The sequence below is a fragment of the Sphaerodactylus townsendi genome, linkage group LG03, assembly GCF_021028975.2.
Source record: "Sphaerodactylus townsendi isolate TG3544 linkage group LG03, MPM_Stown_v2.3, whole genome shotgun sequence".
In the NCBI taxonomy this organism is placed as follows: domain Eukaryota; kingdom Metazoa; phylum Chordata; class Lepidosauria; order Squamata; family Sphaerodactylidae; genus Sphaerodactylus; species Sphaerodactylus townsendi.
The window spans coordinates 3,459,726-3,485,078 of record NC_059427.1 but is presented as its reverse complement, the minus strand read 5'-3'; the positions used below and the strand labels follow the sequence as shown (position 1 = coordinate 3,485,078).

The 25,353-nt window shown below is 44.9% G+C and overlaps 3 protein-coding genes across 5 annotated transcripts in view; 2 read left to right on the top strand and 1 right to left on the bottom strand.

Annotated features, from left to right (window-relative positions):
* Positions 1 to 25,353, top strand: part of LOC125428531 (zinc finger protein 708-like) — a 1,111,878-nt gene that overhangs the window by 66,125 nt on the left and 1,020,400 nt on the right. The window lies entirely within an intron of this gene.
* LOC125428548 (zinc finger protein 420-like) overlaps positions 1 to 25,353 on the bottom strand; it is a 472,581-nt gene that overhangs the window by 237,732 nt on the left and 209,496 nt on the right. The window lies entirely within an intron of this gene.
* Positions 564 to 19,633, top strand: LOC125428565 (oocyte zinc finger protein XlCOF6-like). 3 transcript variants are annotated; one of them, XM_048488881.1, is made up of 8 exons: positions 564 to 628; positions 2,328 to 2,441; positions 5,932 to 6,002; positions 6,213 to 6,339; positions 6,904 to 7,020; positions 8,759 to 10,296; positions 18,642 to 18,755; positions 18,985 to 19,633. In XM_048488881.1, exons 2-8 carry the CDS (start codon positions 2,336 to 2,338, stop codon positions 19,153 to 19,155), a joined length of 2,244 nt encoding a protein of 747 aa, XP_048344838.1. In that variant the 5' UTR covers positions 564 to 628; positions 2,328 to 2,335; the 3' UTR covers positions 19,156 to 19,633. The 3 variants fall into 3 exon arrangements, 2 of the variants coding, with proteins under 2 accessions (XP_048344838.1, XP_048344837.1); XR_007243863.1 differs by lacking the exons at positions 18,642 to 18,755; positions 18,985 to 19,633 and adding an exon at positions 10,952 to 11,256 and having other exon boundaries at positions 8,759 to 10,867; XM_048488880.1 differs by lacking the exons at positions 18,642 to 18,755; positions 18,985 to 19,633 and adding an exon at positions 17,657 to 18,164 and having other exon boundaries at positions 8,759 to 10,535.

Sequence of the window (25,353 nt, the reverse complement as noted above, 5' to 3'; positions counted from 1 at the left end):
TTCCACCTACTCTGATCTAACATGCTTCTCTTTTCTTAAATCTAATATCTCCAAACATTATTCCACATTATCCTTCTTCCTCTTTAAGGCCCATTCCGGGCAGCTGCATGGTGGTGGTGGGGAGGCATTTTGGCCTGGGCAGAGTTAGCACATGCGTGGTCTTTCTGCACTTTGATTTCTAAAATATCGTGCAGAAGCATTTTTACCATTATTATTTCTTTTAATGCCTGTTCCAGCTTTGGCTTTTATCTCATTACTCCTCCCTCTCCCGCCCCTTGCCGTAATCTGAGAGGGCTGCAACAGCCCAAGAACGCCACCCTGTGCAGAGTTACTCCAGAGTAGCCCCATTCAGCCTGCACGGGTTGTCGGAAGGCAGCCTTGGCGGAAGTCTTGTCCAGGGGCTTCTGGGCGAATCTCATGGGAAGGGCGTTTTGCATGGCCTGCAGCACTGCAAGGGTTAAACCTACCGAGCTGTTTCCTAGAGAGGCCGGGAAAGGGGAAAGGCTCTGTCGCGCGTGGGGGCGGGGCCGCTGCTGATCTGGGGGCCAGGTGCGGGAGGGGGGTTCCAGATCTGGGACGGGAGGAGGAGGAAGCCTCGCAGCCAGGTCCTGGGAAGGTTTACTCACGAGTAAGTCGCAAGAGGGAGGATCAGCTTTTACATCTTGGAAGAGAGATATTGACCTCTCGTGTTGGAGGGGGAAGCGCGGGACTGAAATGCTCTTAAAATCTGGTTTTGTTATATATAACAAATATATATTTTATATATATATATATTTAAAAAAATTCATTAGCCGTCCTGGTGATTCTTGTGGGGGAAGAAAGGCGGGATCTGGACGCTGCAAACTGAACAAAGGCGCAATAAATCCTCAGCCGTGGAAGTCATAGTGAGGCCCAGGAAGGAGTCCCTGGCCAATTGGCCATGGTGGCAGGGGCTGATGGGAATTGTAGTCCATGAACATCTGGAGAGCCTCAGGTTGCAGACCCCTGCCCCTGGCACAATCACTTGGGAGGAATAATTGATGCCCAGGAAGGAGTCCCTGGCCAATTGGCCATGGTGGCAGGGGCTGATAGGAATTGTAGTCCATGAACATCTGGAGAGCCTCAGGTTGCAGACCCCTGCCCCTGGCACAGTCACTTGGGAGGAATAATTGATTCCGACTTGCTGCCTCACATAAAATACATTTTAGGTTATGTTCCCCGCCCCCAACTGCATCTGGGGATTCAATGCCTCCCCCACTACACATACACTCCTGTTCATCCCAATAGCCCTCTGCCCTTTACCCTCTGCTGGCTCCTCACACAAAGATGCTGCCTACAGCATTTAGCCTATTTAGGAGATATCACCAATGGTCTTCCGATTCCCAGTCATTTTATCCAGGGCTCCAGTGCACCTTGAGATGAACCCCTTTAGACAGACTGATCTGTGAACATTGGAGGTCAGACTCATAACATTCCCCTTTTAAGCAACATATCTTTCAAAAGCTTGATAAGTAATATAAAACAGTGATGTTAATCCTGACCCACAAAGTACAACAAAGTTGCTCCTTCTGATCCAACTGGGACAGCCCTGATTAGAATCGGTGATGTACCCCCCTTCTCTATTGGTGTGTTGCTGCCTTTTTGATATTTTTCCCCTTCCCCCACCCCTTGATAGCCATATGAATGAGTATCTTTCCATGATCAGAGATTACCTGAGAGAAGGGGAAGGAGATGGAAGAGCAAGACCCAGAATGACCTGGAATTGGCAAGAGATCAAGGAAGGGGCCCCATCCAGTCCCAACAGGGAGTGGTATTGAATTCTAGGAAAGAGCTGTGGCAGAAACCCTGGATCAAGACACCCTGAACTCAGGGTGTACTTAGGCAACGCTTCCAGCAGTTCTGTTATTATGATGCTGAGAGGTTTGCAGCCAGCTCTGTGGATTTTGCAACCACCTGCTGAAGCCAGAGCAGCACACAAAGAAGCAGATGCTAGATCTGGTGATCCTGGAGCAGTTCCTTGCCATCCTGCCCCAGGAAATATAGTGCTGGGTCAGAGGATGCGAGCCGGAGTTTCCTTGTGAGTCAGGCAGAGGAGAAGATGCAGACAGAAGAGGTGAGGGAGTTTCATTCACTCTATTCAAATGACGACCTTCTCCTAAGGCTTCCCCACCAGATATGTTTGCCTGCGAGAATTCACTAGGCTGAAAACCCAACCCTGATTCTTACCTGTATGGTTGAAGCAGTTCAGCAGGCTGCTGGTGGGGTGAAGAGTCTCAGAGTGGAGCAGGATACGTCTCCTCAGCCTAGTCCATTCCTTTTCTTTCTCATCTCTTTTCTTGCTATTTCAGATGTGGATATGAAGACAGAAGCTAAATTCTCTGAGGCAGAAGGAGCTCCTCTGGATGAGTGGCAGAGAGCACAAGCCCAGGAGTATGGCCAAGATGCCCTTGCGCATGGTAAAGGTGACTTGTCCCCAGATGATATTGAGACATAGTGAAGTTGTTGGATAAAAGATTTAGAACCGGAGAAAAAAATAAAAACTTCTGCACAGAGCAATGAGTAGACTTCTGGGGCACAAGGCAATACGAAAACTCTGGTTGCAAATATCAGCCCCAGCTAATAAACATAATCATCAAGTTCTAGGGCAGTATACCTTTGAAAATAGGGGTGGGTAGCGTGGTGGCCAAGTTTGCAGATGATACCAAATTATGTAGGGTGGTGAGAACCACAAAGGATTGAGAAGAGCTCCAAGCGGACCTTGATAAATTAGGTGAGTGGGCTAAGAAATGGCAAATGCAGTTCAATGTAGCAAAATGCAAAGTGATGCACATAGGGGCAAAAAATCCAAACTTCACATACACGCTACAGGGGTCAGTGCTATCAGTTACAGACCAGGAAAGGGATTTGGGCGTCTTAGTTGATAGTTCCATGGGAATGTCAACTCAATGCATGGCAGCTGTGAAAAAGGCAAACTCTATGCTGGGGATCATTAGGAAAGGAATTGAGAATAAAACTGCAAAGATTGTCATGCCCTTATATAAAACCATGGTGCGACCGCACTTGGAGTACTGTGTTCATTTCTGGTCGCCACATCTCAAAAAGGATATCGAAGAGATAGAAAAAGTGCAGAGAAGGGCAACGAGGATGATTGAAGGATTGGAGCACCTTCCTTATGAAGAGAAGCTGCAGCGTTTGGGACTCTTTAGTTTGGAGAGGAGACGTCTGAGGTGGGATATGATTGAAGTCTATAAAATTATGCATGGGGTAGAAAATGTTGACAGAGAGAAATTTTTCTCTCTTTCTCACAATACTAGAACCAGGGGGCATTCATTGAAAATGCTGGGGGGAAGAATTAGGACTAATAAAAGAAAACACTTCTTCACACAACGTGTGATTGGTGTTTGGAATATGCTGCCACAGGAGGTGGTGATGGCCACTAACCTGGATAGCTTTAAAAAGGGCTTGGACAGATTTATGGAGGAGAAGTCGATCTATGGCTACCAATCTTGATCCTCCTTGATCTCAGATTGCAAATGCCTTAGCAGACCAGGTGCTCGGGAGCAATAGCAGCAGCAGAAGGCCATTGCTTTCACCTCCAGCATGTGAGCTCCCAAAGGCACCTGGTGGGCCACTGTGAGTAGCAGAGAGCTGGACTAGATGGACTCTGGTCTGATCCAGCTGGCTTGTTCTTATGTTCTTAAAATATGTTTCTAGGGGCCAATCAAGAGCCAGCATGTTGTAGTAATTAAGGTGTTGGACTGGGATATGGGAAACCCAGGTTCAAAGCCCCACCTGCGCCATGGAAGATTACTGGGTGACCAGGACCAGTCACACACGCTCATCCCTTACCCTTTCATGTATTTAGATGGGATAGGTCCTAGGAATACCAGGGTCATGACGTGGAGGCAGACAGTGGCAAACTATCTACAAGTGTCTCTTCCCTTGAAAACTCTGCAGGGGTGCCATATGTCAGCTGTGATTTAACAGCAAATAAAAGTGGGCAATTAATGACTGGAGTGCCCCTGCTGAAAGGTTTTCCGAGGACATTTGGCAGATTACAGTCAAGAGAAATGGGGTGCAACGTATCAAATGGGTACAGAAAAAATACGCGCTGCGCACCTAGTTGCCACCCAACATTTAATCTGTGCAAAAGTGCAACTACAATATATAAACACCTTACACCATTTACTAAATGTTCAATAATTACGTGAAAATAATATAAATATAGACAATCATGGATACATCTACTATATCTCCTATGACAAATACCATAAGTGCCCCTTATATATAAAATCATAATTTCCAAGAAGTATAGGCATGATCAACTATTGTTAATTTCTTCCTGTAGCACTGTGTTGAGAACGCCGGCTGGGACTGCACGGAGTTCTTAAAGGGGAAGTTCCTGACGTTTATAAAGCAGCAATAAGCTTAAATGTTCACTGGAGATGTATATAACAGCTGTCTTGTATGTCAATAAACTTATTTGCAAAATGATATACAACCTCACTTGAGGAATGATATGTGGGAAACCCTTATTTCTCGGGTGTTCCACCGCATTCAATATATATCTCCAAAATGCAACATGCGTTAAAACAGTGTTTTTAAACTACTTCAAATCATGTTCAACTGGAGGTATCATATATTGAATACAGTGGAACACCCGACAAACAAGGGTTTGTATATCATTTTGCAAATAAGTTTATTAAAATATAAGACAACTCTGATATACATATCCAGTGGATATTTAAGCTTATTGCTGCTTTATAAATGTCAAGAACTTCCCCTTTAAGAACTAGGCGCAGTCCCAGCCGGCGTTCTCAGCACAGCGCTACGGGAAGAAATTAACAGTTGAACACTCTGTGTCCACTTGAACTCTATTTGAGATAGACATTTATCATCCTTTGGAACAAATGTACTTACCACACCTATGCTTCTCAGAAAATGTGATTTCATATATAAGAAGCATTTATAGTATTTGTCGTGGGAGATATTGTAGATGTATCCATGATTGTCTATATTTGTATTATTTTCATGTAATTATTGCACATTTAGTAGGTGGTGTAAGGTGTTTATATATTGTAGTTGCACTTTTGCACAGATTAAATGTTGGGTTGCAGCTAGGTGTGCAGCGCATATTTTTTCTGTACCCAAACCAGTCAGAAACAGGATACCAGGCTAGGGATGTATGGCCAGATTCTGGTACCCCACCAGGTATGAGAGGGGACTGAGATGGATATGACATTTTGTCTGACCAAAAGTCTGGATGCAGACACTCTGGAAACCCATTGGTATTATCTTCAATTTTGTGGAGCATCACATGATATGCTAAAATCACAACTGGGTTTTTGGCTGGATGTAACAGTGACGTGTAATATGACATCATTTCCAACCACTTCTTGCTCTGCTGCCAGTCTAAACATTAGGGCACGTGGATGGGACCCAAAAGGGGAAGCACGGATTTGTGTGCCTGGACTAAGGGACCCTGTGGTTTGATCCAGCTGAAACTTTTTAGATCTCTTAGAAGTCTGATACGTGGGTGCCTTGTGAGTCCATCCCACATCTCCCACCGTTTACTAAAATCATCACAAGGTCTCTTGAGTGTAGGTAGAACCAGGCTTCACAGCCCAGGGAATGAGGGTGGATAATGTTGGAGCCAACCAAGAAAATAAAATAGAATATTTAGGCTAACACTGAAGAGGTGAGTGGACATGTTCACAGAAGATAGGGCTCTGCATGGCTGCTAGTCAGAATGGATGCTAGTCATAGTGCCTATCTGGTTTCTCCAGTATCAGGAACGTTTCTATTTTATTAGGTGGCGTGGAACACAAGCAGGATAATGCTGCTTCAGTCACCTGGTTGGACACTGTGTGACCAGTTTGCTGGGCCTGATGGGCCTTTCATCTGATCCAGCATGGCTTTTCTTATGGTCTTCTAATTTTTCTTTATTTACAGACATTGGAGAGACTTTGTCGACCCATCAGTTTGTTAGAGGTGTGGAAACAGCTGCTGCATCTCCAGTCCAGGTAGGGGAAATGAACGGGGAACAGCTGGTTACCCCTTCTTTCCGCGGGGGTGGGGGGTTATGCTCTTTCTGTCCGAGTGAGAGAGGCTCTGAATGCCCTTCCCTTTACTCATGCCAAGTTCTCCATCATACTCCTCCCATAATATCTCCTTCCAGAGTGCAGTTTCTGCCTGTCATGATTTCTGAAGAAGATATCCTCTCCTTCTTTCAGTGTCCATTTTCCATTGAGGAGGTGATCATATATTTCTCTGATGAAGAGTGGGCCCTGCTGGATCCAAGCCAAAGAGCTCTCTACAGGGAAGTAATGCTAGAAAACTATTGGAGCCTGGCCTTTCTAGGTAAGGATCTTTCAAAGTGGCCAAAGGTGGAAATTGTTGCTATTAGAATGATGCCTGAATCAAAATCTTGACCTGCATTACTCGCTTTTAGGCCTGCTCTGCTACTTGCTCCTCCTGGGGGGGGGTCTCGAGGTGACGGGGTGGGAGCGAAAGAGATGTTCAGCATGTCCTGGTAGAACCATTCAAGCAGCGTGACTGTCCCAGTGGCAATTGAGGCCAATGTTTTGGCCATAGCCCAAGCCAGACATGAAGGCGGGACTGAGAGGCTCTCAAAAGATCCTGGCCTGAAGTCAAGGCAGGGCTGAGAGGCCTTCAAATGATTCTGGAAGGTGCCACATCCTAACTTCTCAGTTGCCAATCTTTACAATACACTCTTCCACTTGACTGGGATTTCGACCATCTGCTCTGACTGTCATCTGGAATGGCTCTGTTCCATTTCTACTAGATGGGATCATATGCTATGATCTTGACCATATTTCCATCTTTCCAGAATATTTCTTCTTTCTTGGATTTCTTTCATTTCTAATATAAGAATCCGGACTTTTTCTCTCTGTGCCAAAAAAGCTAAAAATGTAGGAGAGACTACAGAGGAGACAGAAAGCCTCCCATCCAAAGGAATGGTGCACAGTATCTCAAGGCAATCTCACGAGAGAGTTTCCTTCCCAGATGAGCTGGCTGCAGGTGAGCATCCTTCACAGGAAAGAACAGCCATGGATGATTTTTGATTCACTTCTTACAACTTTTGGTTTTGGTTGAATTATAAAGTCTGCTAGTTACTGAGGCTTTCTGGAATCTGGGAGACTCAGAGACTGTGGTTTCCTTAAATACTGGATATTCCAGGGGAAAGGGGCTCTTAACTTGAGAATTCCCCGATGAGGACAAAGCCCCACCTCCTATTTCCTAGAGTACTCAACTACACCAGGTGTCCCTAATGTAGTGGCCATGAGCATCATAGCTCCCCACCAACATCTTTTGTGCCACTCACCAATTTTTTTTAGGGAGTGCATGGGGCCTGGTCAATTTGGATGGACTACTGGATATTTGATTGGCTGTGCAAATGTTTTAGAAATGTTGCTTTGACAGCACTTGCCACCACAGCTCAGGAATGTACACTGAGGCAATCATGTTGTGGCTGGTTCCACCTCCTGCAGCAGCTGTTTTGTTGCTGAGTCCACCCTGCCATGTCAGAATTCCATGGAAAAGTGGAGGAGGTTAAACACGGCCAAAAATCCAGTACCGTATATACTCGCATATAAGCCGAGTTTTTCAGCCCTGTTTTAAGGCTGAAAAATGCCCCCTCGGGCGCGAGTCACCACTTACCAAGAATCACAAGCTGCTTGTTGCTGCCCTCCCCGGAGGGCGAAGGGGAAACCCCCGCAGCCGACAGGCTCTTCAGGCCTCTGCCGAGGCTGGGGGCATGGCCCGGGACAACCTCCATGTGGCTGCACAAGCCGCTTGTTGCTGCCCTCCTTGGAGGGTGAAGGGGAACCGAGGCACCATTTCCCAGCCAGCCGGAGGCAGAGGGAGCTCCTTATTTGGGCAGTGACATCAGGGGGAGTCACTGCCCAAATAAGGAGCTCCCTCTGCCTCCTGGCTGGGGTTTGAGGAAGCCCAGCCAGCCGGAGAGCTTATTTGGGCAGTGACTCCCCCTGATGTCACTGCCCAAATAAGGAGCTCTCTCTGCCTCCCGGCTGGCTGGGCTTCCTCAAACCCCAGCTGGGAAGGCAGAGGGAGTGAAAGGAAGGAGGGGGGAACCTTCCTTTCGCTTGGGTGACTTCTCCCAAAGAGGGGAGGGAGGGAGCTGCTGCATTTCCCACCCTCAGCTTATACACAAGTCAATACGTTTTCCCAGGTTTGGGTAGTAAAATTAGGTGCCTCGGTTTATACACAGGTCAGCTTATACACGAGTATATACGGTAACCATTCCTTATAGACATGACCTAGATGCCTTTGTCTTTACCTGCCCCGCAGTGGGGTCCCTGTTGAAAGTAGGATTCACCAAATGAGGTGCTCCCCACCCCAGGAAACTTTTTGTGAGGCTCAGCCCAGGTTCTTATGGCTATGATGATCCCAGGATGGAAACTCTGTATAATCAAAGGGTTCATTCTCATAGACATTTCTTTTATCTTATCATGAAAATATCTGCATGACAAGTAAAATGTGAAGGGAGGAGGAAATAGTCTATGACATCTTTTCACTTGAAGTAAATTTGGGAAGTTGGAAAGAGGGGTGTGATAGAATAGATAAACAGCACTATTGCAGTCCCTGGCCAGAGAAAAGATGGAATGACTTACTTGGGTTGAGAGGATGGGATTGAGAAACTTTTACCATGGAAGCAAAACACACACCCATTAATCTAGAGTGGCTGATTTGTGGCTTGTTCCCTTGCATGACTGCTGATTAGATCTCTCTGTTCTAGCAGAAAATGTCAAAGAGATGGTTGGGAAATTCCACATGTTTTCACTGGAAAGAGACAAGGAAGAAGAATCTCAGTGTCACTCCATTAATCAAGAGAGACCAGAGAGGCAAGAGAGAAGCCATGGAAAAAAGATGACAGAAAAAAACATTCCTTTCCAAAGGGGGGATTTCCATGATGCAGTTGACATGGCAGTGGAAACGTACAAATGCTTGGACTGGGAGTTGAATTTCTCAGGTCAAACTCAAGATGTTATCGATTTGCAAAAGCCCCCTGGAAAGAAAGCCCATAATAGATGGAAACGTGGAATGAGCTTCCTTTGCGGAGAAGAGCTCATTAGGCACCAAGGAATCCATATAGGAGAGAAAATGCATAACTGCTCAATGAAAAATGAAAAGAATTTCTCTGATAGGAAGACACATAAATGTGGACAGAGATTCCATAGCAGTATTGATTTTCAACAGCATCTACAAACCCACACATTAGAGAAACCTTTTGAGTGCTCAGAGTGCGGAAAAAAATTCAATAGAATAGGCAGTCTTCCTGTACATCAAAGAACCCACACAGGGGAGAAACCTTTTGAGTGCTTAGAGTGTGGAAAGAGATTCTGTCAGAGTGGCAATCTTCATGTACATCAAAGAACCCACACAGGGGAGAAACCTTTTGAGTGCTTAGAGTGTGGAAAGAGATTCAGTAGAATAGGCAATCTTCATCTACATCAAAGAACCCACACAGGAGAGAAACTTTTTGAGGGCTCAGAGTGTGGAAATAAATTCAGTAGCAGTGGACATCTCCAAAAGCATTTAAGAACGCACACAGGAGAGAAATATTTTGAGTGCTCAGAGTGCGAAAAGAAATTCAGTAGTAGTGGCAGTCTTCATGTACATCAAAGAACCCACACAGGGGAGAAACCTTTTGAGTGCTCAGAGTGTGGAAAGAAACTCAGTAGTAGTGGCAGTCTTCATCTACATCAAAGAACTCACACAGGGGGGAAACCTTTTGAGTGCTCAGAGTGTGGAAAGAAATTCAGACACAGTGGCTACCTTCATGTGCATATAAGAACCCACACAGGAGAGAAACCTTTTGAGTGCTCAGAGTGTGGAAAGAGATTCAGTAGCAGTGGAGATCTCCAAAAGCATTTTAGAACGCACACAGGAGAGAAACCTTTTGAGTGCTTAGAGTGTGGAAAGAGATTCAGTCGCAGTGGCTACCTTCATGTGCATCAAAGAACCCACACAGGAGAGAAACCTTTTGGGTGCTCAAAGTGTGGAAATAGATTCAGTAGCAGTGGACAACTCCAAAAGCATTTAAGAACACACACAGGAGAGAAACCTTTTGAGTGCTTAGAGTGTGGAAAGAGATTCAGTCGCAGTTGCCAACTTCATGAGCATCAAAGAATCCACACAGGAGAGAAACCTTTTGAGTGCTCAGAGTGTGGAAAGAAATTCAGTCGCAGTGGCCACCTTCATGTGCATCAAAAAACCCACACAGGAGAGAAACTTTTTGAGTGCTTAGAGTGTGGAAAGAGATTCAGTCACAGTGGCCACCTTCATGTGCATCAAAGAACCCACACAGGAGAGAAACCTTTTGAGTGCTCAGAGTGTGGAAATAAATTCAGTAGCAGTGGAGATCTCCAAAAGCATTTTAGAACGCACACAGGAGAGAAACCTTTTGAGTGCTTAGAGTGTGGAAAGAGATTCAGTCGCAGTGACTGCCTTCATGTGCATCAAAGAACCCACACAGGAGAGAAACCTTTTGAGTGCTTAGAGTGTGGAAAGAAATTCAGTGTCAGCGGAGATCTCCAAAAGCATTTAAGAACACACACAGGAGAGAAACCTTTTGAGTGCTTAGAGTGTGGAAAGAGATTCAGTCGCAGTGGCCACCTTCATGTGCATCAAAGAACCCACACAGGAGAGAAACCTTTTGAGTGCTCAGAGTGTGGAAAGAGATTCAGTCGCAGTGGCCACCTTCATGTGCATCAAAGAACCCACACAGGAGAGAAACCTTTTGAGTGCTCAGAGTGAGGAAAGAAATTCAGTCGCAGTGGCCACCTTCATATGCTTCAAAGAATGCACACAGGAGAGAAACCTTTTGAGTTCTCAGAGTGTGGAAAGAAATTCAGTAGCAGTGGAGAGCTCTGAAAGCATTTAAGAACGCACACAGGAGAGAAACCTTTTGAGTGCTCAGAGTGTGGAAAGAGATTGTGACAGTGGCCATCTTAATGTACATCTAAGAACCCACACAGGAGAAACCTTTTGAGTGCTCAGAGTGTGGAAAGACATTCAGTAGTAGTGACAGTCTTCATCTACATCAAAGAACCCTTACAGGAGAGAAACCTTTTGTGTTCTCAGAGTTTTGAAAGAGATGTCATCAGAGTGGATGTCTTCAAAAGCATTTAAGAACCCACACAGTAGAGAAACCTTTTGAATTCTGTTTGACAGTGGAATACACTGCCTTGGAGAGTGGTAGAGGTTTTTAAACTTTGGAATTTTTTAAACAGAGGCTGGATGACCACCTGTCAGAGGTGCTTTGATTGTATATTCACGTATAACAGAGTTGGACTTGATGGTCTCTTCCAATACTATGATTCTATGGCGGATTCCGCATGGGCCAAAAACAGCAGTGTGAAAATGGTGTGAAAATGATGTAAACCCTTTTACACATTTTAAACCATTTTCACACTGCTGTTCATATTTGGTCATTGACTGTAAATAAAGTCTACTACTACTACACTGCTGTTTTTGGCACATGCAGAATCCGCCAAAGATTGTGTGACCTCTGGGCAGGGTCTATCCTGAGAGCACGGTGGGGAATTTATCTGCTGGAAAAAGTTATGAAAAAATTGTCTGAAATGATTGATTTCAATCTACAGCCAGTTTCAATGTATTGGTTTCAATCTACAGCCAGAGCAATGCATGAGCTTCAAGATGAACTGTCATCCCTAGCTGATATGATCTACAGAATCAGAGGGCCATTGATGTCCTTACTGCTCAGGGGAGAACTTGTGCCCTGTTGGAAGAACAATGTTGTTAATATATAGATGAGAATGGAAATATGACCACTGAAATAGAAAAGATGAGAGCTGCAGTACAAGTGTTTCATGCAGTTGACCATGGTAAACATTGAGATGAAGCATTATTAGAATGGTTACCTGATATGTCCCAGTTAAAGTCACTTGAATTTTTGTTTTTATATTATGAAATAGAAAGTTTTATTAATATATTAAAAGGATTGAAGCATTTATTCACTGATAACCTTTCTTCTTGCTAAAGAAAGTTGACAAGTTTTCCCTGTTAAGGCTGCTTTCAAGGAACTTTTCTATGTAAGTGTTTAGAAAAGCCACTAAAATGTTTATTTACACTAGAAATGAAGCTGCTATTTAATTGTGAAAGAATATATTTTGTTCCACTCTGAAGACTGAAATGTAATAAAGATGTAATAATAATATAATAATAAATGTAATAAAGACCCCTTTTGTGGTTTTACATTTCAAAACTAAGTCAGTTTTGAAATGTGGATTGCAGGAATGGGAGAATGCAACTTATAACATCACTGGGTTGATAGAACATAGAATGATGGGTGTTCTTTTGCTCTTGGGCCATAACTCTGACAGGGAGTCTTTTGATAACAGAAGAACAACAATACAGAATGTACAGTTTATGTTGTGTGGACAAAAAAAAAGTCATCAATGAATGATACACCTCTTACAACTTGTGAACTTGTATGAATGCCTGCATTTCGCTTTTGTAAATTACTTTCAACCTCCAGGATCCAGCAGAGATCCTTTCATTCTGTTTGCATCTGAATAAACCTTTTCTCCTATTTATATCTTATTCTCTCATATCTAAAGTCTTTTTGGCTGTTGGGACTTTAGGTTTTTCATTGTGTCCAAAGGTGGCTGTAACACCTAGCATTATCGTCTTTTTCCAGTGACTCTTGTCTTCTCATGTGACCAAAGTACAACATCCTCAGTTCAGTCATTTAGCTTTTGAAGACAGTCCCAGCTTAATTTTACCTGGAACTGACTTTTGGGGGGCTGGGGGAGTCTATGGTATCTGTAACATTCTCTTCCAACACCCCTTTTCAAAGGAATCTTCTTTGCTGTAAGCTTTCTTCATTGTCCAGCTTTCACACTCATACATAGTAATAGAGAGCACTATGGCCTGAATTAACTCGATCTTGGTTGCCAGTGGTACAAAAGGGATCTTACACTTAAGGTTACAAAAGGGATCTTACACTTTTTAAACTCCTTCATGGGCTGCCATTCAGAGTCTCAATCTTCTGATTTCTTGGTTGCAATCTCCCTTTTGCTTGATGGTGGAGCTAAGGAATAGAAAGTCTTGGTCAATTTCAGTTTCCTCATTGTCTGCCTTAATGCTGCATAATTCTCCAGCAGTCATAACTTTTGTCTTCTTGATGTTCAGCTGAAGTCCCACTTTGGCACATTCTCCTTTAACTTTCAATAGAAGTCATTTCTGGTCTTCTCTATTTTCTGCCAGTAATGTAGCATCACCTACATGTCTCAATTTAATGTTCCTCTCCACCATTCCCGCCCCCACAATTTCCACTCCACCTTAATCTAAATCTAATTCATCTTACCTTGTGATATGTTCTGATTGAAGAGATTGGGAGTTAAAGTACATCGTTTCCTAACATCTTTCTGTTTCTCCACATTCTATTCCAATAGCAGCCCGTGGTCCAGATACAGGTTGCCCATAAAATGATCATAACTTTTCATGATTCACACAGTCAAAAGCTTTGCTGTAATCTATGTAATCTTCTGAAACTTAGTATATACATCCAAATTTATCTAAATTTAATTAACTGTCTCGAACACTTCATTGGAAAGATGGGATGTCAATATTTAAAGCCAATAATTTAATTTATATATATATATTGTGTGTGCTGTCAAGTCACAGCTGATTTACCCAATCCCTGAGGGGATTTCATGGCAAGAGATATTGTTACCTGCCTCTGCGTGGGCTGAGAGAGTTCTGGAATAAGGATTTCTGGGGGTTAGGCTTTATAGTAAAGATTCAACTCTGGGAATTGCAGGACTACCTTTAACAGCCAGCAGGTCGGCCTTTGGGAGGGTTCTGGGTGGATATTATTGAGAAATTGAGAAATTCTATAAGGTGGCCACAAGTGAGTTTGTTACAGGAGGCATGTTTTTGGGTTAAGATAATTAGGAAGGGAATGATTGAGGTCTATAAAATTATGCATGGGGTAGAAAATGTTGACAGAAAGAGATTTTTCTCTCTTTCTCACAATACTAGAACCAGGGGGCATTCATTGAAAATGCTGGGGGGAAGAATTAGGACTAATAAAAGGAAACACTTCTTCACGCAGCGTGTGATTGGTGTTTGGAATATGCTGCCACAGGAGGTGGTGATGGCCACTAACCTGGATAGCTTTAAAAAGGGCTTGGACAGATTTATGGAGGAGAAGTCAATCTATGGCTACCCATCTTGATCCTCCTTGATCTCAGATTGCAAATGCCTTAGCAGACCAGGTGCTCAGGAGCAGCAGCAGCAGAAGGCCATTGCTTTCACATCCTGCATGTGAGCTCCCAAAGGCACCTGGTGGGCCACTGCGAGTAGCAGAATGCTGGACTAGATGGACTCTGGTCTGATCCAGCAGGCTAGTTCTTATGTTCTTAATGACATCAGCAATTGTCCTATGGCTGAAATGCTGTATTCATTTGACAGTGCTAATGCATCTTTTTGGGGAACACTTTCTTTTGTGGAGCTGAGAAGCTGTAAAAATATGCTGACGTGGCAGGTAGTGAGTTTGAGAACTGGAAAGCCATTCTTTAGGCTGACATGGCGTAGGAACCAAAAACCATACTCTAGGTAGCATGGCAATGCCAGAGAGGGCTTTTCTACAGAGCCAACATCACCTTTACAGGCTAGCTTGTGGGCAGGGAGACCCGCCCCCACTATGCCAGGGTAGTCTGTTATACAAACAGGGGAAGGGAAAGGAATGTGATTTGTGGGCCATTTTCAGGCGTTTGGGGTAGAGAAAAGTGGGATATAAAAGTGTTCTCTTCCACTTAATCAACAGTAGCAGAGATTCAAAAGAGCTGCATGACGATAAGTCCAATGTGAACAGTGGGGGAAATGACTCTTTGCCACTTGTCCCCTTTAAAGTGCATAAGGGGAATTTGAAGAGGATTAGACAAAATATAAAAACCTGGAGGACCAAGGTTGGGAATATGGTGTGACCAGCAGCTCAGTTGAGGGGAAAGGAGGTCTGGTACAGGAAATATTCATCCGTTAATTCGCAGGGCCTGATGGGTGGCTTGGCTTCTGGCCTGGTTGCTGACAGGACCTCTTTCTTTCCTCCATCAGCACACATGGAAGAGACGGTTGGGGGATTCCACTGGTTCTCTGTTGAAAAAGCAAAGGATGAAGATTCCAAAGGAAAGTTCAAGGATGGCCGTGCAGAAAAGATAAGGGATAATCTGGTTTCATCCCAAGGAGGAGGTTTCCGTAAGAACATCACAGTTATTGTTGAAAGGCAAATTCCCTCAGGAGAGAAACCGTGTGATTGCATGAGGTGCAGAAAGACCTACAGTCGGATATCGGCCCTTTCCTCACATGAAAGGATTCACTCAGGTGAGGAGGCATCATAGGCATAATGCCCATTGGGCAAGGTGGGCAGCTGCCCAGGGCATCACCTTATGGGGGGCATCAAAATGCAGGGTTCGTTTTTGGGTATTTTTAGTGGTTTTTCATTTTTGGCCTGCAGGGGGCGCAGGTTTTAGGCTAGCGGCACCAAATTTTCAGCGTATCATCAGGAGACTGTCCTTATGCTACCCCCCAAGTTTGGTGAGGGTTGGTTCAGGGAGTCCAAAGTTATGGACTCCCAAAGGGAATGCCCCCATCCCCCATTGTTTCCAATGGGAGCTAATTGGAGATGGGGGCTACAGATTTGAGGGTCCATAACTTTGGCCCCCCTGAACCAAACTGCACCAAACCTGGGGGGTATCATTAGGGAAGTCTCCTGATGAGACCATGAAAGTTTTGAGACTGTGCCTTCAGAAATGTGCCCCCCCCCCAAGCCTGCAACCCCCATTGACAGCAATGCAGAAAACTCAATGCAGAACAAAGATTCTTGGCCAAATTTCTGGGATGCTCCTGCAGGGGGTGCATTTTTGATGTATCAGCACCAAAATGTCAGGGTATCATCTGGAAACTGCCATGATGGCACCCCCCAAGTTTGGTGCAGTTTGGTTCAGGGGGTCCAAAGTTATTGGACCTTCAAAAGGGTAGCCCCCATCTCCTTAGCAAAGAATGCGGGATGGGGCACCCCCTTTGAGGGACCAATGGTTTGGACCCCCTAAACCAAACTGCACCAAACTTGGGGGGTCCCATAAGGACAGTTTCCAAATGACACCCTGAAATTCTGGTGCCGATACATCCAAAAATGTGCCCCCTGCAGGCACCAATGTCCTGGTGCAAAAAAAATTGGTCTTGGTGGAGTGGCCGCCCATGGAGGGGGGCATCCAACTCAGGTTTTGCCCAGGGCTACAGTTTGCCTCGTTACACCCCTGGGAGGCATATAATCTGTTAGATTGCAAACCAGACCTTTCTGATGCAGCAGGATTGAATGACCCTTAGCAGTATATATTAATATAGAACAGCAAGCAAAAAACCCTGCAATGTTTTTCTTGTGGATGGAACTTCAAGGGAAGCTCAGGCCTCCTTGTTTCGGTGATAATGGGATCTCTCTTTTTATTCAAGCAGGGAATGAGCAGTGGAAAGAGGGAGATGAGAAAGTACATCAGCTATTGCCAAATAAAGTGAAGAATGATGATCTGAAAGAAAGTGACAGAAGTCAAGGCAGACCTAAGAGACAGCAAGGAAGTCACATGGCCGAAAAGAGCAATCAACCCATTTCTTGCCAAGTTCAGGATTTCCCTGAACGAATCCACACAGTCGAAGAAGCATGTAAGTGCTTAGACTGTGGAATGAACTTCTCAGATCGAAGCCAATATGAGATCCATTTGCAAATGCACGGTGGAAAGAAGACCCCTCAATGCTTGGAGTGTGGCAAGACTTTTCTTTGCAGAGTAGAGCTCCTGAGGCACCAAAGAACACATCAAGGAGAGAAATCTTATAACTCCTCAGACTTTGGCAAGAGTTTCTCACAAAAATCAGATCTTTTTCAACACCCAAGGACTCATTCAGGAGAGAAGCTATTGGTCTGCTTAGAAAAGGGAATGGCTTTTTCAGGTAGAGGAAAGGGTAATGTACGTGTTCCAAAGCACAGTATACTGAGGCCACAGGAATGTTTTTGGTGCGGAAAGTTCTTCAACTCTAAATCAAAGCTCCTTGTGCACCAGAGAATGCACACAAGGGAGAAACCTTTTCAGTGCTCAGTGTGTGGAAAGACATTCAGTCAGAATGGAAGTCTTCAACGACATCAAAGAATTCACACACAAGAGAGACCTTTTGAATGCTCAGAGTATGGAAAAAGATTCAATGGCAGAGGCAGTCTTCGAGTGCATCAAAGAACTCACACAAAGAAGAGACCTTTTGAATGTTCAGAGTGTGGAAAGAAATTCAGTTGTAGTAGCCATCTTCTACGGCATCAAAGAACTCACACAAAGGAGAGACCTTTTCAATGCTCCGAGTGTGGAAAGACATTCAGTTTTAGTAGCAATCTTCAAGTGCATCAAAGAACTCACACAAAGGAGAGACCTTTTGAATGCTCAGAGTGTGGAAAAAGATTCAGTCAGAGTGGCAACCTTCAAAAGCATCAAACAACTCACACAAAAGAGAGACTTTTTGAATGCTCGGAATGTGGAAAGGGATTCAGTCAGAGTGCCCATCTTCAACACCATCAGAGAACTCACACAAAGGAAAGACCTTTTGAATGCTCAGAGTGTGGAAAGACATTCAGTTGTAGTAGCAATCTTCTACAGCATCAAAGAACTCACACAAAGGAGAGACCTTTTGAATGCTCAGAGTGTGGAAAGAAATTCAGTCAGAGTGGGCATCTTCAACAGCATCAAAGAACTCACACAAAAGAGAGACCTTTTCAATGCTCAGAATGTGGAAAGAAATTCAGTAGTAGTGGCAATCTTAAAATACATCAAAGAACTCACACAAAAGAGAGGCCTTTTCAATGCTCCGAATGTGGAAAGAAATTCAGTTTTAGTAGCAATCTTCTACAGCATCAAAGAACTCACACAAAGGAGAGACCTTTTGAATGCTCAGAGTGTGGAAAAAGATTCAGTCAGAGTGGCAACCTTCGAAAGCATCAAAGAACTCACACAAAGGAGAGACTTTTTGAATGTTCCGAATGTGGAAAGGGATTCAGTCAGTGCTCATCTTCAACACCATCAGAGAACTCACACAAAGGAAAGACCTTTTGAATGCTCAGAGTGTGGAAAGACATTCAGTTGTAGTAGCAATTTTCTACAGCAGTGATTCTCAACCAGGGTTCTGTGGTACCCTGGGGTACCATGAGCACGTTCCAGGGGTACCCTGACAATGCTACCGCCTGCCCCCACCCCGGAATCAAATGGATTTTGAAGGGGCGGGGGGAGAGGGTTTGGATACCTCATGGGCTTCCTTTAAACAACATTTAAAACAGCATTGTTTTATTTGCCTAAATGCGGTGTGGATTGGGGGGGGGTGTAGATTTAAAGGGAGCTTTCCCTTTAAATCCCCCCAAATCCATGCTGAATTTAGGCAAACAAACAACGCGGTTGTCAATGCTGTTTTCCCTCCCCTCCCCCTGCTTGCCACTCCCCCCACCTACAGGCCAAAAAAGGAAAACACCTTTAAAAATGCAAAAAAAATTCAAATGAACCTCAAGGGTACCTTGAGAAATGAAGAGCGAGGTCAAGGGTACCGCGACGTCAAAAAGGTTGGGAAACACTGTTCTACAGCATCAAAGAACTCACACAAAGGAGAGACCTTTTGAATGCTCAGAGTGTGTCAAGAGATTCAGTCGAAGAAGCAATGTTCGAAACCATCAAAGAACTCACATGAAGGAGAGACCTTTCCAATGCTCACAATGTGGAAAGAAATTCAGTAGTATTGGCAATCTTATTTATTTATTTTATTTATTTTATTGAATTTCTATACCGCCCTTCCCCGAGTGGACATCTTTAACAGCATCAAATAACTCACACAAAGGAGAGACCTTTTCAATGCTCAAAATGTGGAAAGAAATTCAGTAGTAGTGGCAATCTTAAAATACATCAAATAACTCACACAAAGGAGAGACCTTTTGAATGCTCAGAGTGTGGCAAGAGATTCAGTTGGAGAATCAATCTTCGAAACCATCACATACATAGGGGAGAGTGCTCAGAGTGTGGTAAGAGATTCAATCATAATAGTACTCTTCAAAGCATCAGAATTCACACAGAAGGAGAGACCTTTTGAATGCTCGGTGTGGAAGATTTACTGCTAGAAGCAATTTTTGAAATCATCAAAGAACTCACACAAAGGAGTGATCTTTTGAATGTTTGGTGTGTGGAAAGAGATTCACTCACTGTAGCAGTTTTCAAAAGCATCAAAGAATTCACACATAGGGGAAACCTTTTGAGTGCTCAGAGCATGGAAGGAGATTTAGTGACAGAAGCCATCTTCGAAGGCATCATAGAACTCATGCAAAGGAGAGACCTTTTGATTGCTTAGAGTGTGGAAAGAGATTGAGTCAGAGTAGCCATCTTCAAAAGCATCAAAGAACTCACACAAAGGAGAGAATCAGACTTAATATTCCTCCATTCCCCTATTGTTAGCTTCATGTGCATGCATGTGCTTCGTCGTAAGGAATCAACTCTCAATTGCTTAGGGGAGGTTCTTTACAGTTTTACTCCTTTGTATTCTATTTTGTATCCAATACAATTACAATTATAATGTCTTTCTTTTTATTTCTATTTTGGGGTACCCCTACAGGGACCTGTTCTGGTATTTATTCATTCATTCAATTTCTTCATTCAGTTTATTAGTTGCCCTCCCTTGAAGGGCTCAGGCCATCGTACAGTAAAATATATACAACAGTGTTTAAACCTACTTATGACTAAAAAAATAGTGTGACTTTTAAAATACTTATAACTTTAAAATTAGTATACAGATGGCGATAAAAATCCTCACACACACCCCTGAGACCACTGGAGGCCGGGGCGATGGAACATGTTTTCAGCCCAACTGGCCAAATGCCTGGTGGAACCGGTCCGTTTTGCAGGCGCTGCGAAAACTTGACAAGTCTTGCAGGGCCCTGATCTCCTTAGGGAGCCTGTTTCACCAGAGTGGAGCCAGGATTGTAAAGGCCCTGTCCCGAGTGGAGGCCAGCCAGATGTATTTTGGACCAGGGACCTCCAGTAGGAACCCCTTCGAAGATCAGAGGGTGCTTGCGGGGCAATATGGGAGATTCGGTCCATCAAGTATGTAGGCCGAAGGCCGTTCACAGTCTTAAAGGTCAAAACCAGCACCTTGAACACGACCCGGAACTCGATGGGCAGCCAATGGAGATGGTACAGGATTGGAGTGATCCAGTCACTGTAAGGAGTCTGACTGCCACATGTCGCAGGAGTTTTAATTTCCAGATCACAGTCAAAGGCAGTCCAGCGTAGAGCACATTACAGTAGTCAAGCCTGGAGGTGACCGTTGCATGGATGACTGTGGCTAAGTATGTATGGGAGAGGTACAGGGCCAGTTGCCATGCCTGACGGAGGTGGTGAAATGCTACCTGGGCCGTTAGAGCCACCTGGGCCTCAAGCAATAATGCCGGGTCCATGATGGCACCCAGGCTTTTTACAGACGAGGCCAAGTGCAATGCCTCGCCATGTAGTGTAGACAGGCAAAAGTCCACTGGTCACTCCCCGCGGCCCAGCCACAGCACCTCCATCTTTGTAGGATTTAACTTCAGCCGGCTCGCTCTCAACCAACCAGCTACGCCTTCTAGACATTGCTGGAGAGCTCCAGGGGCCAATGACGGGCTGCCCTCCATTGTGAACACGAGCTGGGTGTCATCCGCATATTGGTGGCACCGCAGCCCAAAATGTCACCTGCTGCCTCTGGTTTTGGAGGAACGAGGTCAGCCACACCAAGGCTGACCCTCAAACTCCAATATCAGCGGGGCGGTGGACCAAAAGGTCGAACACTGCGGTGAAGTCTAACAGCACCAGCAATGCTGAGCCGCCTCTATGCAAGTGAAGGCAGTGTTTGTCCACAATGGTGACCAGTACCGTCTCGGTCCCATGGCCAGCGCAGAACCTGAACTGGAAGGTTTCCAAGTTTCATCCAGAAACCTCTGGAGGTCATCCGCCACTGCTCACTCAATTACCTTTCCCAGAAATGAAAGAATTGAAACTGGGTGGTAATTGGCCAGATCCAATGGATCTAACTGTGGCCTTTTCAGGAGTGGGCGGACCACTGCCTCTTTAAGCCGACCTGGGAAAAACCCTTGCTCAAGGGAGTTATTTATGATTTCCAACAGGTGGCTCTGTAACTCCTTCCTGCTGGCTTTCACCAACCAGGAAGGGCACGGGGCAAAAGGACAAGTGATAGATCGCACAGCTGCCAGTGTCCTGTCCACATCTGCCGGGTCAAGAAGACTGAAGTGGTCCAGCTGTGGACCCAAAGATGGCCAAGGGGCCTCCAGTTCACATATTATATCAATCGTGGTGGGCAGAGTTTGGCGGAGGGTCAAGACTTTGTCTGAGAAGTAGCTCGCAAATGCCTCACAGCCTAAAGCCAATTCCCTAGATTTAGGACCTATAGCTGAGGTCGTAAGCCAGTGATGGCGAACCTACGGCACTCCAGATGTTCATGGACTACAATTCCCATCAGCCCCTGCCAGCACAGCCAATTGGCCATGCTGGCAGGGGCTGATGGGAAATATAGTCCATGAACATCTGGAGTGCCATAGGTTCGCCACCACAGTCGTAAGCAATCGAATTATGCTAAACAATTATGCTGGGCGCAAGCTAGCTACTGCAATAGAGGTAAAATAAGACCTCTTTACAACCTTCACAGCACCCTCGTAGGATCTCATAAACATCCAATATGAGTTTCTTGACCCCTCATCAAGAGTCCCCTGCCACACTTGCTGTAGCCATCTCAGCTCCCGTTTCAGCCGTCACAGCTCCTCGGTATACCAAGGAGCCGGTCTGGCGTGGGTGTGGAGAGGGCACCTTGGAGCAACAGCCTCGATGGATTCAGAGAGCCTGGTGTCCCAGCTGTCTATCAGCTCATCAAGGGAGGCGCCAGCGGGTGGGGTCTCCCGCAGAGCATCCTCGAACCGCTCCTGGTCCCTGACTGTAATTTGCTGGTCCTTGACTGTAATAAATTGAATTGAAAAACCGCTCCTGGTTCATTAGTCTCTGCAGGCGGGCCAAAATATGCCCCTCGTTTGGACAGAGGGGCACAGCAGCATCTATCCGAGCCTTTAGGATGTAGTGGTTAGACTACTGCACTCTATCAAAAGAGGATAAGCCCACATTCACACCTGCTGCAAAGATCAGGTCCAGAGTGTGGCCACACTGATGCGTGGGGCTCCCAGTGTTCACGAGGGAGATGTTAGCGAGTAGACCTGCGGCACAGCGGAATGATGATGACCAAGAGTAGGAGAAGCAGCCTTGAAACTCAGCTGCAACACCACGATAGTAGACACAACACAAGAAGCAGTTATTCTTCAGGGAAGTGCAGTTTATCGACAGTGGAGTTATATACAAGAAGTATTTACAGAAGCACAGAACAAACTGACAGCATGCTTCGCAAACACAGAAATACCCTAGCCAGTGCATACAGTCACAGCTGTTCAGAATATATACAGGTACTGACCAATCAGCATAAAGGTCACATAGTCCAGGTGAAGCCAGTTAGAACTGGTTAGAACCAGCTCATTGCTTCAAGCAACTGTCAGGTGAACTGTCAGTTAGATCATAGTGATCTGCCTTAACACACAATATGCATCAGTGAGGTGATGCTGCACTCTGACACACCTTCTCATATTGTAGTGTTAGACATATATACAGTGACAGTTCACAAATAACACAAATCAAACAAAAAATAACACAAATCAAACAAGGTAATACCAGTTCAAACTTATGTAGAGGTACAGGTTTGGTGAGTAAGTCAGCAATGTTGTGCTCAGTTGACACATACTCCAACACAATGTCACCTGCTTGCTCACGCTAGCGTACATTTTGAAACTTCACAGCAATATATTTGGTACGACATTTCAGGTTCTCCATTTGAGCTAAGTGGATACACGTTTGAGAATCCTCAAGAACCTTGATTGGTTTGTCATAGGTAGCACCAAACTCAGTTAACAACTGTTCAGTCCATAATAATGCAGTGCAGGCTTCAGATAGGGAGCTGAATTCGGCCTCAGAGGTAGAAAGAGAGATTGTACTCTGCTTCCTAGACCTCCAGGTAACTAGAGAATTAGCATACTGAATGACGATACCAGAACATGATTTGCCATCCGCCCCTTCTGCAAACGAACTGTCTGCAGCAGCTGAATGGACGTTGGTATCATCAGGCTGAATTAACAAGCCTTTGTGCATAGAACCCTTTAAGTACCTTAAAACTCTTTTCAAAGCTTGCCATTCCCGTAGGGTAGGTTTTGCAACACAATTACTCAGCATACCTACAGCACAGGCAATATCTGGTTGGGTGGAGTTACAGATGAACATCAAACTGCCAACAATGGACCTGTATATATCAGGTTTGTCAAATACAGTAGTACAGACAGACTTCTCAAAGTTAGTGGCCATGGGTGTTTGAACACTTTTTCCATCTTGCAAACCACTGGCTTTAATGAGTTCAGTAATTTTCTTGGTTTGTTTCAGCAACATTCCACCAGCAGGTGTTTGCTCAACTTCAATGCCAAGGTAGTTCTTAAGATAGCCTAGATCTAAGCAATTTGAACACAGTTTGAATGTTCAGATCAGTTTTAGCTGCTACGCAAACATCATCAACATACACCAGAACCATTATTTGATCATCATTTTCACCTTTAGTATAGACGCAGGCATCTGCAGTACACCATGTGAAACCTCATTTCAGTAAATAATCATTCAAACATTGGTTCCAATTTCATGAAGATTGAACCAGCCCATAAAGCAACTTCTTCAACCTATAGACTTTGTTTTCATTGTCAAGTGGGAACCCTGGTGCTGGTTTTAAGTAAACCAGCTCCTGTAAAGGTGCATTAAGATAAGCAGTCTCAAAGTCTAGGTGTCTCACCTTAAACCTCTTCTTTACAGCTAATGTCAGGTACAGCCTGAATGATTCACTCTTAACAGTAGGGGAGAAAGTTTGTTCATAGTTTTGCATGAACTTCTGCACAAAGCCCTGGGCGACCAGGCGTGCCTTAAATACAGACTTGCCATTGGGCATGGTCTTTTTCCGATAGACCCAACGTGAACCAATGACCTTTTGATTGGGGGGTAGATCAACAACTTCAAAAACATCCTGTTCAACCAGAGAATTATAGTCAGCCTTCAGCAGCAGTGGCGCAGGAGGTTAAGAGCTCATGTATCTAATCTGGAGGAACCGGGTTTGATTCCCCGCTCTGCCGCCTGAGCTGTGGAGGCTTATGTGGGGAATTCAGATTAGCCTGTGCACTCTCACACAAGCCAGCTGGGTGACCTTGGGCTAGTCACAGCTTCTCCGAGCTCTCTCAGTCCCACCTACCTCACAGGGTGTTTGTTGTGAGGGGGGAAGGGCAAGGAGATTGTAAGCCCCTTCGAGTCTCCTACAGGAGAGAAAGAGGGCATAAAAATCCAAACTCTTCTTCTTCTTGGGAAACGGAGTTGCATTCTATACTGGAAAATTATTTCACAAGACAGTGAAAGAATAGATGGACAATCATCTCTATGTTTGCAGCTGGCTTGCAAAGGGGTGGACATGTTAGTCTGCCGTTCCAAACTAAGAAATCCAGGGTTAAAGACTAACATTTATGGTGAGCTAGAGCAGCAGGTGTTAGAGCTACCCAATTGTGCTCTGACTTAGCTGGGCATGATGTCACATAGCAACACAATTTGCAGTGAAGCACACCTGAATTCGAAGTTCATGTATTTGGGACCCGAGTCTTAAGCAGGGGACTATTCAGTCATTGGCAGGGCTGTAAAGAGAGAGCGGGGAGGAACCTCAGAGATAATCTAGCCAATCTTTCCAGGGGGTCAGAGCAGGTGTAGCCAGTTTACAGAGATTTCTCAGAGGGCTCCCAACCATGTTCTATCCAGAGGGGGACCCGCTCAGCTTCCCCAGGTGGCCACATCAGCCTTTTCAGTCTTATCCTTAGAAAACTCTGAGGGCCAGGAAGCAGTAATGGACGCACACATTGCAAATGCCAGCTCTCTCTCTCAAACTCCTGATCAAGCCAAATCCCGGAATAAACTCTCCATTTGGGAGGGAGCTGCACAGTCGACGCCTGCAAAATGCTGCGTGTGTCTCATGACAGTGAGCCCAGCCAGAGAGTCCATTCATAAGCAAGGGAAGGTGGTATTTTCTCAACGTGAGTGTGGACATATCCAGGGGCTCCATATCAGCTCCTGCTGGTAATTTGGCAAGTGCCAGTCACACAAACCAGTAATGAAGGAGTTAATTTAGTGCATGTGTAACCTC

Bases quoted from the DNA above. Each gene is read 5' to 3' on its own strand.
- LOC125428565 (XM_048488880.1), top strand. From the start codon at position 2,336: ATGAAGACAGAAGCTAAATTCTCTGAGGCAGAAGGAGCTCCTCTGGAT. The intron at 6,003-6,212 runs GTAGGGGAAATG...TCCTTCTTTCAG, and splicing joins CTGCTGCATCTCCAGTCCAG to TGTCCATTTTCCATTGAGGA. The intron at 7,021-8,758 runs GTGAGCATCCTT...TCTCTGTTCTAG, and splicing joins CCCAGATGAGCTGGCTGCAG to CAGAAAATGTCAAAGAGATG.